This window comes from Pecten maximus, chromosome 14 (genome assembly GCF_902652985.1).
Source record: "Pecten maximus chromosome 14, xPecMax1.1, whole genome shotgun sequence".
Lineage (NCBI taxonomy): Eukaryota > Metazoa > Mollusca > Bivalvia > Pectinida > Pectinidae > Pecten > Pecten maximus.
This window is the reverse complement of record NC_047028.1, coordinates 8,454,021-8,468,981: the sequence shown is the minus strand read 5'-3', so window position 1 is coordinate 8,468,981 and position 14,961 is coordinate 8,454,021. Positions and strand designations below refer to the sequence as shown.

Below are 14,961 nucleotides of genomic sequence, written 5' to 3'. Positions count from 1 at the left end.
TGAAACAACATATCTCATTTCTTAATATTAGTACTGCAACTAGTTACATTTTCTTGATTTTTGTCGTGCGCGTTAAAAATATAACCTTAAACTCGTTATTTTCTGCTAGGCTTAGTAACCTTAGTGTAATACCAAAGACTAATAGTTTATATAATAACCCACCTACAAACTGACATTTTATATTATAACCCACCGGCAAACTTACATTTCATAAAATAAACCACCCAACACAACTACCACTTAATATAATAGCCAACCCAATCAAACTTACAGTTTATATAATAACTCAACCAATCAAACTTAGTTATATAATAACCCACCCAACACAACTGACATTTTATATAATAACCCACCCAACACAACTGACATTTTATATAAAAACCCACCCAACACAACTGACATTTTATATAAAAACCCACCCAACACAACTGACATTTTATATAATAACCCACCCAACACAACTGACACTTTATATAATAACCCATCCAATCAAACTTACAGTTTATATAATAACTCAACCAATCAAACTTAGTTATATAATAACCCATCCAATCAAACTTAGTTATATAATAACTCACCCAACACAACTGACAGTTTATATAATAACCCACCCAATCAAACTTAGTTATATAATAACCCATCCAATCAAACTTAGTTATATAATAACCCACCCAACACAACTGACATTTTATATAATAACCCACCCAACACAACTGACATTTTATATAATAACCCACCCAACACAACTGACATTTTATATAATAACCCACCCAACACAACTGACATTTTATATAATAACCCACCCAACACAACTGACATTTTATATAAAAACCCACCCAACACAACTGACATTTTATATAAAAACCCACCCAACACAACTGACATTTTATATAATAACCCACCCAACACAACTGACATTTTATATAATAACCCACCCAACACAACTGACACTTTATCTAATAACCCATCCAATCAAACTTACAGTTTATATAATAACTCAACCAATCAAACTTAGTTATATAATAACCCACCCAATCAAACTTAGTTATATAATAACCCACCCAATCAAACTTAGTTATATCATAACCCACCCAATCAAACTTAGTTATATAATAACCCACCCAATCAAACTTAGTTATATCATAACCCACCCAATCAAACTTAGTTTTACGTTTTATATAATAACCCACCAAACCAAACTGTATATAATAGCAAACCCAACACACAAAACCTGCAAAAGTCTACCCAGTACTTTACTTAACAAAACGAACCACAACATATCATAGGTTATTAGCAGAAAAGCCACTAGTACAGGAATCAACACGATTTTTAGAGGCAGCATTTTCTGTACAACGATGGGGTAAAAATGTCTTTCTCAGAAACAAATATTTGAAGTCTGGTTGCGGGAAGAAAAAATGAAACTGAAGTAAATATAGTCCCAAAATGAAATAAATATACCTATTTGGAACAGATAATTGGCAAAGCATTGTAATCATGTAATGGCATAGATATGTTTACTGTGACTAATATACCGTAACACGGTAAACTGTACGGGCCGTTTGTTCCTCGTCATTACAGTTTCTTTATATACACTTATCAAATGAAGGTATAAATCTTGTTCGCAACATTGGTGTAATTTGGGAATATTTTTGTATTTTAAAATCACAATCAACTTTATTTACAGCTAAACATGATATTTATTTTTCTCCTTTCAATGAGAAACATGCAATATTTCATACCTGAATATTATCAAGCATGCATTTTTGTCGAGAAAGTTAATGACCGAGTCTGTACACTACGTGGTTTTACCAACATTTATGTACCATTAAAATCAAAGGATTTTAAAAACGACAAAAATGTTTATATCAAAGGTAAAACAGGAGTCAGGTTCAATCTAAGATAGAACAGAAGTCGAAGAGAAAAAACCTGCGACATTTTTGCAAACACAATGCATCAGCTGTTGTTTTCTAATCAGCTTCTCGAACATTGGTACATGTACAGTGTCTTTGTTTAGTTTGGTAACAAACTATTTTAATTGCCATTGTAAACTCTGCTCCTCTCGTGGCCGACTTGTTTTCCTTTCAGGTCGAATTAATTGAAAATTGATCAAAACAGTTAACCTGGACATTGCCAAGTTCTATTCACTTTTTAGATATAGTAATGACATGTTGCTGAAATTACAGTAAAAGTAATGACCTTGAAATTAAAAAATAATACAAACCCGTCTAAATCACCTGTTTATCTGGAATACAGTCGCACAAGTGTGACGCTTTCAATTTCGCTAATCATATGTCGATAGTCATCCCCTTCTTCTCTTAGCTACACTAATAAAAATCACGATTGATTATGAGTTCGGGGGCTTGTATATATATCGGCTCTTGACGGAAAGACTGTCGGGGTTTCGAGCGTTGCAGGTTGGTAAAAAACATAAGAAGTACTGTTTTTCGTCGAGTGATATTCGTCGTGCGATACGAAGTAAGATGTGTTTGATGCTGGTTATTTTTATCTAACTGTTCCTGTCTCAGTACGCCGGTTCTCTCTTTAAGAACGTTACATTATCAAAACGTTAATTTACACGACGGGTGTCGTCGATGAAGTAGAAACCTTTGGTTCTCCTAGGAAATATGGCCATACCGTCCTTGTACCATAGCTGCTTACTGTATGTTTTAATTACTGATGTCTGCCCTCGTTTTATAACTGTCGGTGTTGAATTCTACTTATGATTATATATTTGTTGTTTGTATGTGGTCCTGACTAAATTTCTAAACTCCACGTGTGTTAAATATCGTGCTGATAGTAGAATTATAGTACAATGGGTTCTGCGTCCTATAATCACGATGATATTGCGATATAGGACCAATGACCGTGGAACGTGTGTATAGTTGGTCGACGATATACTTGTACGGCATTTTAATGTTTCGTCAATAAACTAAATAGATTATGTGTGAAAATTATTTTGTATATAAAATCCTAGCAAACAGCAAACATGTGTACAGTTACAAGTAGTCACGACATTAAAAAGTATGTTTATGTTCACGTCTGACTGACACGACCACAGCGCGAAGTCAATTACCGATATGTCCGTTGCAATAATTATCCCACCCGCTGAATATTTTATTAGGTTTCCCAGTTGTGCGGTACTGAGGTCGCAGACCTGGATTAGGGTACTGTAAGTTCACAACAGGATGTGAATTAAAGTTGCATAATCCTTCAAAGCTCCAAACACATATACAAATAACTTAAATATTGTTTAGTCATGCGCGACGTGTCAAAAGGTATTGATCAAATCGAGTCTTTGTAACGTTTTATTTACGGGCGTTTCGCTGTACTAGTCCTATATACCACGATCTTACGGACTCGGCAGGCGACACGTCTCCGACATAAATTTGTTATCAACCGGCGAGAATTAATTATCTTTTTTTCCCAAGTTTATCTATGCTACAAAATTGTATAAAGTGATAGACATCAATCTTCTTTTTAATCTAAAAATTACTTTTCTAAAAAAATAATCACTTTTTAATTGAATATTTGCTTAAAAAATCGATTTTATTGTGCTGATGGATAATGAGAAGATGCACTGGCACGTGACGAAAAAGTAAGCCGATATAAACAGCAACCCAACTGTTTATCTTATAATTCTATCTAACACACCCGTGAAATTATCCCAGGGGGAATCCGTGCTGCAATAATTGTACATTAGAGGTTTGGCGCATTTTTTTCAAATTGTCTAAAACTTAATAAAAACATGTTTAATGAATGTAGCAAGCATGACTCCTCTCGCTACAATAAATCAATTCAACACATTGGACGTACGATCTCTAGAAGACATTTTTGACAAACACAAATGTATTTTTTATCACGTTCAAGACAAATGATGAAAAAAAATATTTACACAAAATCAAGATACGTTATAACATAGGAAGCGACGACTGAAGAAAGTTGAAATTGGTCGAAAGACGTGTAAATCTGGATAGACAGGAGCAAATCGCCCATAATTCATAATTTTCAAGGTTGGACTCATAATGTTACGCGGAACAGAGAAATCGATGTCAATGTCAACTAATGACACTTAAAACTCAAAATTGCTGACATTCTTTTCAACCCTGGTCATCCTGAGGTCAGAGCTCACGAGAGTGGGCGTGTCAGGTCATGTTCCGGAGATCTAGGTACCGGATTATAACTAGTGTATGCTTCATATTTTTCAATGGGGTTCTCTTGAACGCCCACGCTAATTCTGTAGGAAAGGATACATTGCAGAGAAGGGTGGAGTGCGTCACTCAAAACATTGGTGTTGATCTCCATTTTCACGAATCATGGTTTAACGTTCCTTTAGAGAAGAACTTGATAGCTTCGTCAGAATTCTCCATTACATTTCAAATTAAATACATCACGAAATATGTTACTCTCGCACCGACATATATCGTACCTCTACAGTGAACGTTCAAACCGATGAAAATAAACTTTTTACATAGATATATAGCGTTATCAAGACTTATGTAGAGTGGAAATGGGTGTAGAGTACGTGTTCTGTAAACAGGGTAATCACTATTGACGTACAACAGTAAACAACCACCTCTGGTGTATTTTCGTTAAGTGTTTACATAACGCACTTTTAGAAAATATTATATTAATAAGCATGTAGAAGTTAATTGTATCGAGCACGAACTAGCTCATGAATATTTATAACCAGATAATTAGTTTGTTTAGGCCCTTTGTATCATTTGTACATTGACGTCACATCACACACATCTGGATTATGTCACGTCCTCAAACCTAACAGGCAAGGTAACAGAAATTTCCTAATGAGATAGTGATGTCGACCGGGAAATTTTCTGAGATCCTGAAATAAAAATACAGAGCTGATACATTCGCAGAGGATACATGTAGGTGGTACTGCAATATTGACGTTTGACTCCAAAACCTGCTATATTTTATGTCGACGGAGACAAATTCTATACAAATTGTAATTAATTGTGCTTTATTATTAAATTGTTTTAACTCATAGTGTCTCATAATCCTAATGTGGAATGGACGTCAGATTTATGTATTGTATGGAGAATGTGTTGTTTTTACACGAAATCTTATTTTACTATTTATATGTATTATGCGTCTGATGTGTGACACTTTAATAAAAATATTTGATCGATCGATTGATTGATTGATTGATTAGGTTACCAAAAAATATAAGGTGTGTCTAACTCTGTCTATCCAGTATGTAAGGGATATATAAGGTGCGTCACTCTGTCTATCCAGTATGTAAGAGACATTAGAAGGTAAGCATGCTGTATCATATCTGATATGTCACTCTCTTGTTACAGTTTTTTTAAAAGTAACATTTAGAAACGATTTGTGTGTTAAAACTTGTAATCTTACACCAGGCTAGCAAATAACACATCACCGATCTCTATACAACCACTGAAAAACAACTCTCGGAATTACAAATAACTGCGACTTTTTCCTTTCGTGTTTGTGACGTAAGTCTCTAACTTGACATGTTCGTTACACAATACGACCTCAGCAGGCTGTCCCTGTAAACAAGTAGTTGTGAATGGTAACATGTTGGTTAAATGGTAACGTTAACCTTACAGGTCATTATCACGTCTACACATCATAGACGGAGTGCCAATAAAACGTCTTTATTTTAAACTTATAAAACTGAGGTTTCTTCCGGGGATTCAGTGACTTACTCGACATTTTTATACTGGTGTATCGCTGTTTTCATTTATGATGGAAAACAAAACAAATGTATTATATTTAGGCAATTATATATGAAAAGCTTCATGCTTTCATAAATGATTACACAGACTTTCCTTAACAGTAAGTCATAAGCTGCATTTTTTTTCTATTATTATCTTTTTCACGTTTTTCATCAATACAGTGTACAGATAATATTAAAACATTCACACACTCACACATACGTATATGTACCTACATAATGTATATATCACATGTCCATATTAATCTACACTACATATATTCCAAAATTTTCATATATTTCTTCACACTAACAAAAATAGAAAACATATTGATATACGCATATCATTCAATACCACACAATCATGTAAACACCTTTCCTACAGCCCTTATTAACATTCAGGATAAACTACATTTGTATGTACCCTTCCAACCAACGCATATACGATGCAGTAATACTCTGTTTTTTGGAGAGTATACATAAACACACCACATGTATCAAAGGATATTTTAAAATATTTTGTTACCTACGTACACACATAAATCTCATAAACTACAATTTGACATGCTTATATCAGATCGTAATACGAAGAATACAATTAATTATTTGTGTGATCGGGTCGAGAACAAGATTGCAGCGATGTCAGACAGTTCAAAACTAAAAGAGAGTCTCCTTTGAATACGCCTGTAGAACATGGAATGTTTACAGCTACATGGTGACATGAGTGTGACTACCGCTGTACTGATATTATTAGAGACTGACCACTAACTTGAGATATATAGTGTTGTTATTCATTGAAAATTTACCATTTTATTTCCTATACCTGTGTGTCCCCATTATTTTTTTTTTTTTTTTTTTGTATTTACTTTCCTCAATAGAGGATAGGGGATAGAGGATAGGGGCCGCGGTGGCCGAGTGGTTAAGGTGTCCCGACACTTTATCACTAGCCCTCCACCTTTTGCGAGTTCGAAACCTACGTGGGGCAGTTGCCAGGTACTGACCGTAGGCCGGTGGTTTTTCTCCGGGTACTCCGGCTTTCCTCCACCTCGAAAACCTGGCACGTCCTTAAATGACCCTGGCTGTTAATAGGACGTTAAACAAAAACAAACCAAACCAAAAATCCTCAATAGATTTATCTTCTATCTTTGACTCACAATGGCTCCATTACAATTTCAAGATCTTGTATGAAATAACGTCAAAAGGTTACCATAATATGAAATATACCTCTAACAACTAAATTGTCAACAACAATATGTTTAAAACGCCTTTACAAAGGATACGTAAGTCAACAATCGTCAATAAAGTAATGAGTATTGTGACATTATCGAAACATCAAGCCAGGAAAGGTAAATGGACCAGGTTCGAATCACTTTCACACACTATCTTACACTTGTGGTTACAACTGACATGTTGAGAAAGGTCTACACATTGACTAGAGTCTACATAGTGAGGTCATAACTGGTGCGTGTGACATCTATGTAATGCAAACGGTACAGTATATAAAAAAAAAGTTTATACATTGAGTACAACAATGTATTGATAAACAATCGCTACAACTATAAATGTAATTAATCGCCCCACCTGTCAACCCCGTAAATATATGTTTATGATTTTCATTGAAGTGTCAAAGCTATTATATGGCAGAAATGCAATTTAAGTAAAAATACCACTCACATAATGATATGTATTAGATCAATATCCATAACGAATGTTATTTAATTAATGGTTTTTATATTGAGGACAAATTATGTGAACGTAAGAGCAGAAGCTTGTTTATTTGGGTTTAAATTCCGCGGAGCGAGTTTTATCAGTATTACTTAAGTTGGGTTTACACCCCTTTGAGCGAGTTTATCAGTATTACTTAAGTTGGGTTTCAACTCCTTGGAGCGAGTTTTATCAGAATTACTTAAGTTGGGTTTAAACCCCTTGGAGCGAGTTTTATCAGTATTACTTAAGTTGGGTTTAAACGCCTTGGAGCGAGTTTATCAGTATTACTTAAGTTGGGTTTAAACTCCTTGGAGCGAGTTTTATCAGAATTACTTAAGTTGGGTTTAAACCCCTTTGAGCGAGTTTATCAGTATTACTTAAGTTGGGTTTCAACTCCTTGGAGCGAGTTTTATCAGAATTACTTAAGTTGGGTTTAAACCCCTTGGAGCGAGTTTTATCAGTATTACTTAAGTTGGGTTTAAACGCCTTGGAGCGAGTTTATCAGTATTACTTAAGTTGGGTTTAAACTCCTTGGAGCGAGTTTTATCAGAATTACTTAAGTTGGGTTTAAACCCCTTGGAGCGAGTTTTATCAGTATTACTTAAGTTGGGTTTAAACGCCTTGGAGCGAGTTTTATCAACATTCCTTAACTTTGGTTTAACGGTAATTGGACATAGTATCTCCTATCCTGCACTTGTGAATAATTAAATATTTACAAACACAATACGTTTATGTTTGATAGGCAACTCAATGTATCGATCCTAATATATCTGTCCTGGTATTACGACTCGAAATGCAAACTATTACAGATACTTTATCATTACAATAGCTTACTTTGTTTTATTTCAGTGGCCTTGTCGTCGAGTGTTGACAATTCCAATCCGTTCAGAAGATACAGGCGTTCCACCGTGAGTTATATAACATTGTATTTATATTTCCTACAACCTGTATTAGTAAACTGAACGACTGTAGGGACTATCCGGGTATATATATACAGATATATCTTATTTATGCACTTTTTACTTCGTCATCCACTTTAATATTTCTTTAACATGACGGTGTATATGGATTTCGATCAGATAAGTGCCATTTTTATAACGTTATTTTAATGAAAACTTCCTTACAATTTCTCTGCCATTACTATTTGATTATCAACATGTTATTGGCCCATGTCTCCAACTATAAATCGTTCACAATTGATCAAAGTGTACATTTTAGTGTTATGAATATGTTTTGTAATTTACATATGTTAATTTTAATCATTTTAAATCCTAATTAAGTCTGCTGTTTTTAGTGTTATGAGCGTCTCGTTATCATCACAGCTCGGACATCATTGTTACATTTGATTGATTGAAATCTGGTTACATGGTGACCCCCTGTGAGAATATAGAGGGTCAGCAATATTTCTTAGGGGCAATATGGCGGCCCTTGTCTGTCATTTCCAAATTTAGGCAAATCAATTCTAAAATACGCATTCCTGAATATCCCCGAACGAGCATTTTCTTGAAATAGTTCAAAATATCCAAAATTATTTGTAAGAGTTACCTCTCCTATGCTGGTCGAAAGTAGTTGACTTCCCGATTAACATAACGTCAGGCGTTTTGGCGACTCAGGTCTTTGACAAATATGGCACGATTTCGGCGGACGATCCTAGGAGACATTGACGACAAAAGGAAGAAGATACAAATGAAGAAGATTCACGTAGAGAAAACGATGAACTGGAACAATTAATCTCCGAATTCGTCTGGTCAAAACGGGAGTTCTGAGAACTTCAGTAGATTAGTTGAAGCCCTATCGCATTTCTACCTGGAAGACTTATGGAAGAGGACAAAATATGCCCAGGGTGTATCAAAAGGGGATATAAAAAGGGTGCAATAAATTCGGTATATCGGTACTTACCTTATGGAGCCTTAATTGGCCAGTAAATCAATAGGGGTTTTCGGCCAGCATTCTACCGAACCTCCTAATATGGTTCCATAGTCGGTTAGTAGTAGTAAACCATATAACTAATATTCGATATCAGGTGTAGAAAGGATATGATACCACCATTTAACTATGGAAATTTCGCTTGGTGTTATACAATTCATTCACAACTATTTTACCTTGTTTCTTTAAGACTTGTGTTGGTTTAGCAGACATTGTCAAGTAACTTTGTATATATCTTATATTTCCAGAACTGTGACGCCAAGTTTAACCACATCAGCGATCACACTGCCTGTATAAGCGCGTCTTCCTCGGCGACATCTGCTGGTAAGTTCCACATTATCCCTACTGTACAACGTACGCAGGGAAGTCATGTCACATCTTCTGGTAAGTTACATATTATCCCTACTGTACAACGTACGCAGGGAAGTCATGTCACATCTTCTGGTAAGTTACATATTACCTACAGTACAACGTACGCAGGGAAGTCATGTCACATCTTCTGGTAAGTTACATATTACCTACAGTACAACGTACGCAGGGAAGTCATGTCACATCTTCTGGTAAGTTACATATTACCTACAGTACAACGTACGCAGGGAAGTCATGTCACATCTTCTGGTAAGTTCCATATTACCTACAGTACAACGTACACAGGGAAGTCATGTCACATCTTCTGGTAAGTTCCATATTACCTACAGTACAACATACGCAGGGAAGTCATGTGACATCTGCTGGTAAGTTACATATTACCTACAGTACAACATACGCAGGGAAGTCATGTCACATCTGCTGGTAAGTTACATATTACCTACAGTACAACATACGCAGGGAAGTCATGTCACATCTGCTGGTAAGTTCCATATTTTATCCCTACAGTACAACATACATTTGTACGCAGGGAAGTCATGTCACATGGTGCCGAATATATCAGGAACTCCTCCTCAGTAACTTCAAAAACCACCGTCCCCATGGTTTACGTCAATACAAATAAAGCATCGTATATAGGTAACTCTCATTCGCGGAACATCGAAAATCTGTCTTCAAGACGTCGTCTCTTTGTGACGCCACGAAACGCTAACTAGACGGCGCCATTTTGAAAAAACTGATTGAAGCAATTTTAGGGTTTTCTCCTGTTACCCGATGATCTCTGTACAAAAAGCTAAAGTCAAATGAGTATTTTGTAAGAAAGTATACTGAATATTTTGGAAATGCATGGGTGCATATTTAAATTCTCCTTGAAGTAGACTAACAACAAAAGGCTGTATCGGACAGCTCCTAAAATATTCGACCACGTCATTGCTAAATCTGTGTCAATACACGCTCTGCTTGACACCCATATTTAATCCGGGACTGAAATTGTGGATTTTGAATATGCCAATTGATTAAAAACTTAAAAGATATCAAAGAAGAGTGTTGAGGTTTTTCTTTTAATTTTATTAACTATACTGGTGTATTTACGTGGATTCACTAGAAATATGTTATTTTATAAACCACAGCTGCCGTAGTTACCAACATCGCAACACATCCCGACATTTATTTTCTTCGTACGGTATTTCAATGATTTGTTTGATGTAAACCTTTCATGTAAAGGATTGTACCTCAGTTTTACTACGTATACGGTAGTATGTCCGCAGTTGGCAACAATGGAGCGCTATCGCGCTAACCATAGAACATGTTCGTTACCAACTGCGGACATACTACCATATACGCAGTCAAAATGAGGCACAGTCCTTAAATCAAACACATCGAATCATTCCGAGATAACTAACTACTTCATGAAATCGTTTCTCTTTACGCCAGGTATCTCTGCAAACGACAAAACCTTTATAGTAGATCATCACAATGGTTACCGCCGTGACGTGTCACCGACTGCCACCAACATGAGGACAATGGTAATTTCGGTTAAATTCTATTGATACAAATTGCTTAAGATTGGCAGTGCCATTGACGATACCAGGGCAGATGTATGTAAATGAGTCGTTGAGTTAATTAGGGCCGTTCGTATTTCCTCTCTATGGAAAAGACACCTAAGGACGAAAGCTCACTTGATATCAAATAAACTTTGTAGAGTTTGATAACTGCCGATTATGTTAAAATCTATCAATCAGTCATCATGTGTGATCGTTAATGCGTGTAGTTTCTGATAAAATATCGGTACCTATTACTTTGATATATATGTATCTGTTTTTGTAGGGTAGTATGTAATACAGGTATTTATAAGCATTAGTGGTGATACCTGTCGTTGTCTTCACAGTCTTGGGATGATGAAGTGGCGATGATTGCACAGAAGTGGGCAGAGAACTGTCAGTTTGGACACGACGATAGCTACAGTCGGTATATCCCAGGTAATGGAGTGTCGAGAGCTGAGAACCAGAGTAGGGTATAGGGGTACAGTTGGTATATCTCAGGTAGTCTGGTGTCGAGAGGTGATAACCAGAGTAGGGTATAGGGGTACAGTTGGTATATCTCAGGTAGTCTGGTGTGGAGAGGTGATAACCAGAGTAGGGTATAGGGGTACAGTCGGTATATCCCAGGTAATGGAGTGTCGAGAGCTGAGAACCAGAGTAGGGTATAGGGGTACAGTCGGTATATCCCAGGTAATGGAGTGTCGAGAGCTGAGAACCAGAGTAGGGTATAGGGTACAGTTGGTATATCTCAGGTAGTCTGGTGTGGAGAGGTGATAACCAGAGTAGGGTATAGGGGTACAGTCGGTATATCCCAGGTAATGGAGTGTCGAGAGCTGAGAACCAGAGTAGGGTATAGGGTACAGTTGGTATATCTCAGGTAGTCTGGTGTGGAGAGGTGATAACCAGAGTAGGGTATAGGGGTACAGTTGGTATATCCCAGGTAATGGAGTGTCGAGAGCTGAGAACCAGAGTAGGGTATAGGGGTACAGTCGGTATATCCCAGGTAATGGAGTGTCGAGAGCTGAGAACCAGAGTAGGGTATAGGGGTACAGTTGGTATATCTCAGGTAGTCTGGTGTCGAGAGGTGATAACCAGAGTAGGGTATAGGGGTACAGTTGGTATATCCCAGGTAATGGAGTGTCGAGAGCTGAGAACCAGAGTAGGGTATAGGGGTACAGTCGGTATATCCCAGGTAATGGAGTGTCGAGAGCTGAGAACCAGAGTAGGGTATAGGGTACAGTTGGTATATCTCAGGTAGTCTGGTGTCGAGAGGTGAGAACCAGAGTAGGGTATAGGGTACAGTTGGTATATCTCAGGTAGTCTGGTGTCGAGAGCTGAGAACCAGAGTAGGGTATAGGGGTACAGTTGGTATATCTCAGGTAGTCTGGTGTCGAGAGGTGATAACCAGAGTAGGGTATAGGGTACAGTTGGTATATCTCAGGTAGTCTGGTGTCGAGAGGTGATAACCAGAGTAGGGTATAGGGGTACAGTTGGTATATCTCAGGTAGTCTGGTGTCGAGAGCTGAGAACCAGAGTAGGGTATAGGGGTACAGTTGGTATATCTCAGGTAGTCTGGTGTCGAGAGCTGAGAACCAGAGTAGGGTATAGGGGTACAGTTGGTATAGCTCAGGTAGTCTGGTGTGGAGAGGTGAGAACCAGAGTAGGGTATAGGGTATAGTTGGTATATCTCAGGTAGTCTAGTGTCGAGAGGTGATAACCAGAGTAGGGTATAGGGGTATAGTTGGTATATCTCAGGTAGTCTGGTGTCGAGAGGTGAGAACCAGAGTAGGGTATAGGGTACAGTTGGTATATCTCAGGTAGTCTGGTGTCGAGAGATGATAACCAGAGTAGGGTATAGGGTACAGTTGGTATATCTCAGGTAGTCTGGTGTCGAGAGGTGATAACCAGAGTAGGGTATAGGGTACAGTTGGTATATCTCAGGTAGTCTAGTGTCGAGAGATGAGAACCAGAGTAGGGTATAGGGGTACAGTTGGTATATCTCAGGTAGTCTGGTGTCGAGAGATGAGAACCAGAGTAGGGTATAGGGGTACAGTTGGTATATCTCAGGTAGTCTGGTGTCGAGAGGTGATAACCAGAGTAGGGTATAGGGGTACAGTTGGTATATCTCAGGTAGTCTGGTGTCGAGAGCTGAGAACCAGAGTAGGGTATAGGGTACAGTTGGTATATCTCAGGTAGTCTGGTGTCGAGAGATGATAACCAGTGTAGGGTATAGGGTACAGTTGGTATATCTCAGGTAGTCTGGTGTCGAGAGCTGAGAACCAGAGTAGGGTATAGGGTACAGTTGGTATATCTCAGGTAGTCTGGTGTGGAGAGGTGATAACCAGAGTAGGGTATAGGGTACAGTTGGTATATCTCAGGTAGTCTGGTGTGGAGAGGTGAGAACCAGAGTAGGGTATAGGGGTACAGTTGGTATATCTCAGGTAGTCTGGTGTCGAGAGGTGATAACCAGAGTAGGGTATAGGGGTACAGTTGGTATATCTCAGGTAGTCTGGTGTCGAGAGCTGAGAACCAGAGTAGGGTATAGGGGTACAGTTGGTATATCTCAGGTAGTCTGGTGTCGAGAGCTGAGAACCAGAGTAGGGTATAGGGGTACAGTTGGTATAGCTCAGGTAGTCTGGTGTCGAGAGGTGATAACCAGAGTAGGGTATAGGGGTACAGTTGGTATATCTCAGGTAGTCTGGTGTGGAGAGGTGAGAACCAGAGTAGGGTATAGGGTACAGTTGGTATATCTCAGGTAGTCTGGTGTCGAGAGGTGATAACCAGAGTAGGGTATAGGGTACAGTTGGTATATCTCAGGTAGTCTAGTGTCGAGAGATGAGAACCAGAGTAGGGTATAGGGGTACAGTTGGTATATCTCAGGTAGTCTGGTGTCGAGAGATGAGAACCAGAGTAGGGTATAGGGGTACAGTTGGTATATCTCAGGTAGCCTGGTGTGGAGAGCTGAGAACCAGAGTAGGGTATAGGGGTACAGTTGGTATATCTCAGGTAGTCTGGTGTCGAGAGGTGATAACCAGAGTAGGGTATAGGGGTACAGTTGGTATATCTCAGGTAGTCTGGTGTCGAGAGCTGAGAACCAGAGTAGGGTATAGGGGTATAGTTGGTATATCTCAGGTAGTCTGGTGTCGAGAGGTGATAACCAGAGTAGGGTATAGGGTACAGTTGGTATATCTCAGGTAGTCTGGTGTCGAGAGGTGAGAACCAGAGTAGGGTATAGGGTACAGTTGGTATATCTCAGGTAGTCTGGTGTCGAGAGCTGAGAACCAGAGTAGGGTATAGGGTACAGTTGGTATATCTCAGGTAGTCTGGTGTGGAGAGGTGATAACCAGAGTAGGGTATAGGGTACAGTTGGTATATCTCAGGTAGTCTGGTGTGGAGAGGTGAGAACCAGAGTAGGGTATAGGGGTACAGTTGGTATATCTCAGGTAGTCTGGTGTGGAGAGGTGAGAACCAGAGTAGGGTATAGGGGTACAGTTGGTATATCTCAGGTAGTCTGGTGTCGAGAGGTGATAACCAGAGTAGGGTATAGGGTACAGTTGGTATATCTCAGGTAGTCTAGTGTGGAGAGGTGAGAACCAGAGTAGGGTATAGGGTACAGTTGGTATATCTCAGGTAGTCTGGTGTCGAGAGGTGAGAACCAGAGTAGGGTATAGGGTACAGTTGGTATATCTCAGGTAGTCTGGTGTGGAGAGGTGATAACCAGAGTAG

At 38.4% G+C, this 14,961-nt stretch overlaps 1 protein-coding gene across 2 annotated transcripts in view; it reads left to right on the top strand.

Annotated features, from left to right (window-relative positions):
* Positions 1–14,961, top strand: part of LOC117342220 (cysteine-rich venom protein ophanin-like) — a 50,771-nt gene that overhangs the window by 17,698 nt on the left and 18,112 nt on the right. For both annotated transcript variants that reach the window (XM_033904274.1, XM_033904273.1), the window contains exons 2-5: positions 8,252–8,310; positions 9,577–9,652; positions 11,129–11,220; positions 11,583–11,673. In XM_033904274.1, the coding sequence (XP_033760165.1) occupies positions 8,252–8,310; positions 9,577–9,652; positions 11,129–11,220; positions 11,583–11,673 (318 nt within the window). The remainder of the gene's footprint in view (positions 1–8,251; positions 8,311–9,576; positions 9,653–11,128; positions 11,221–11,582; positions 11,674–14,961) is intronic.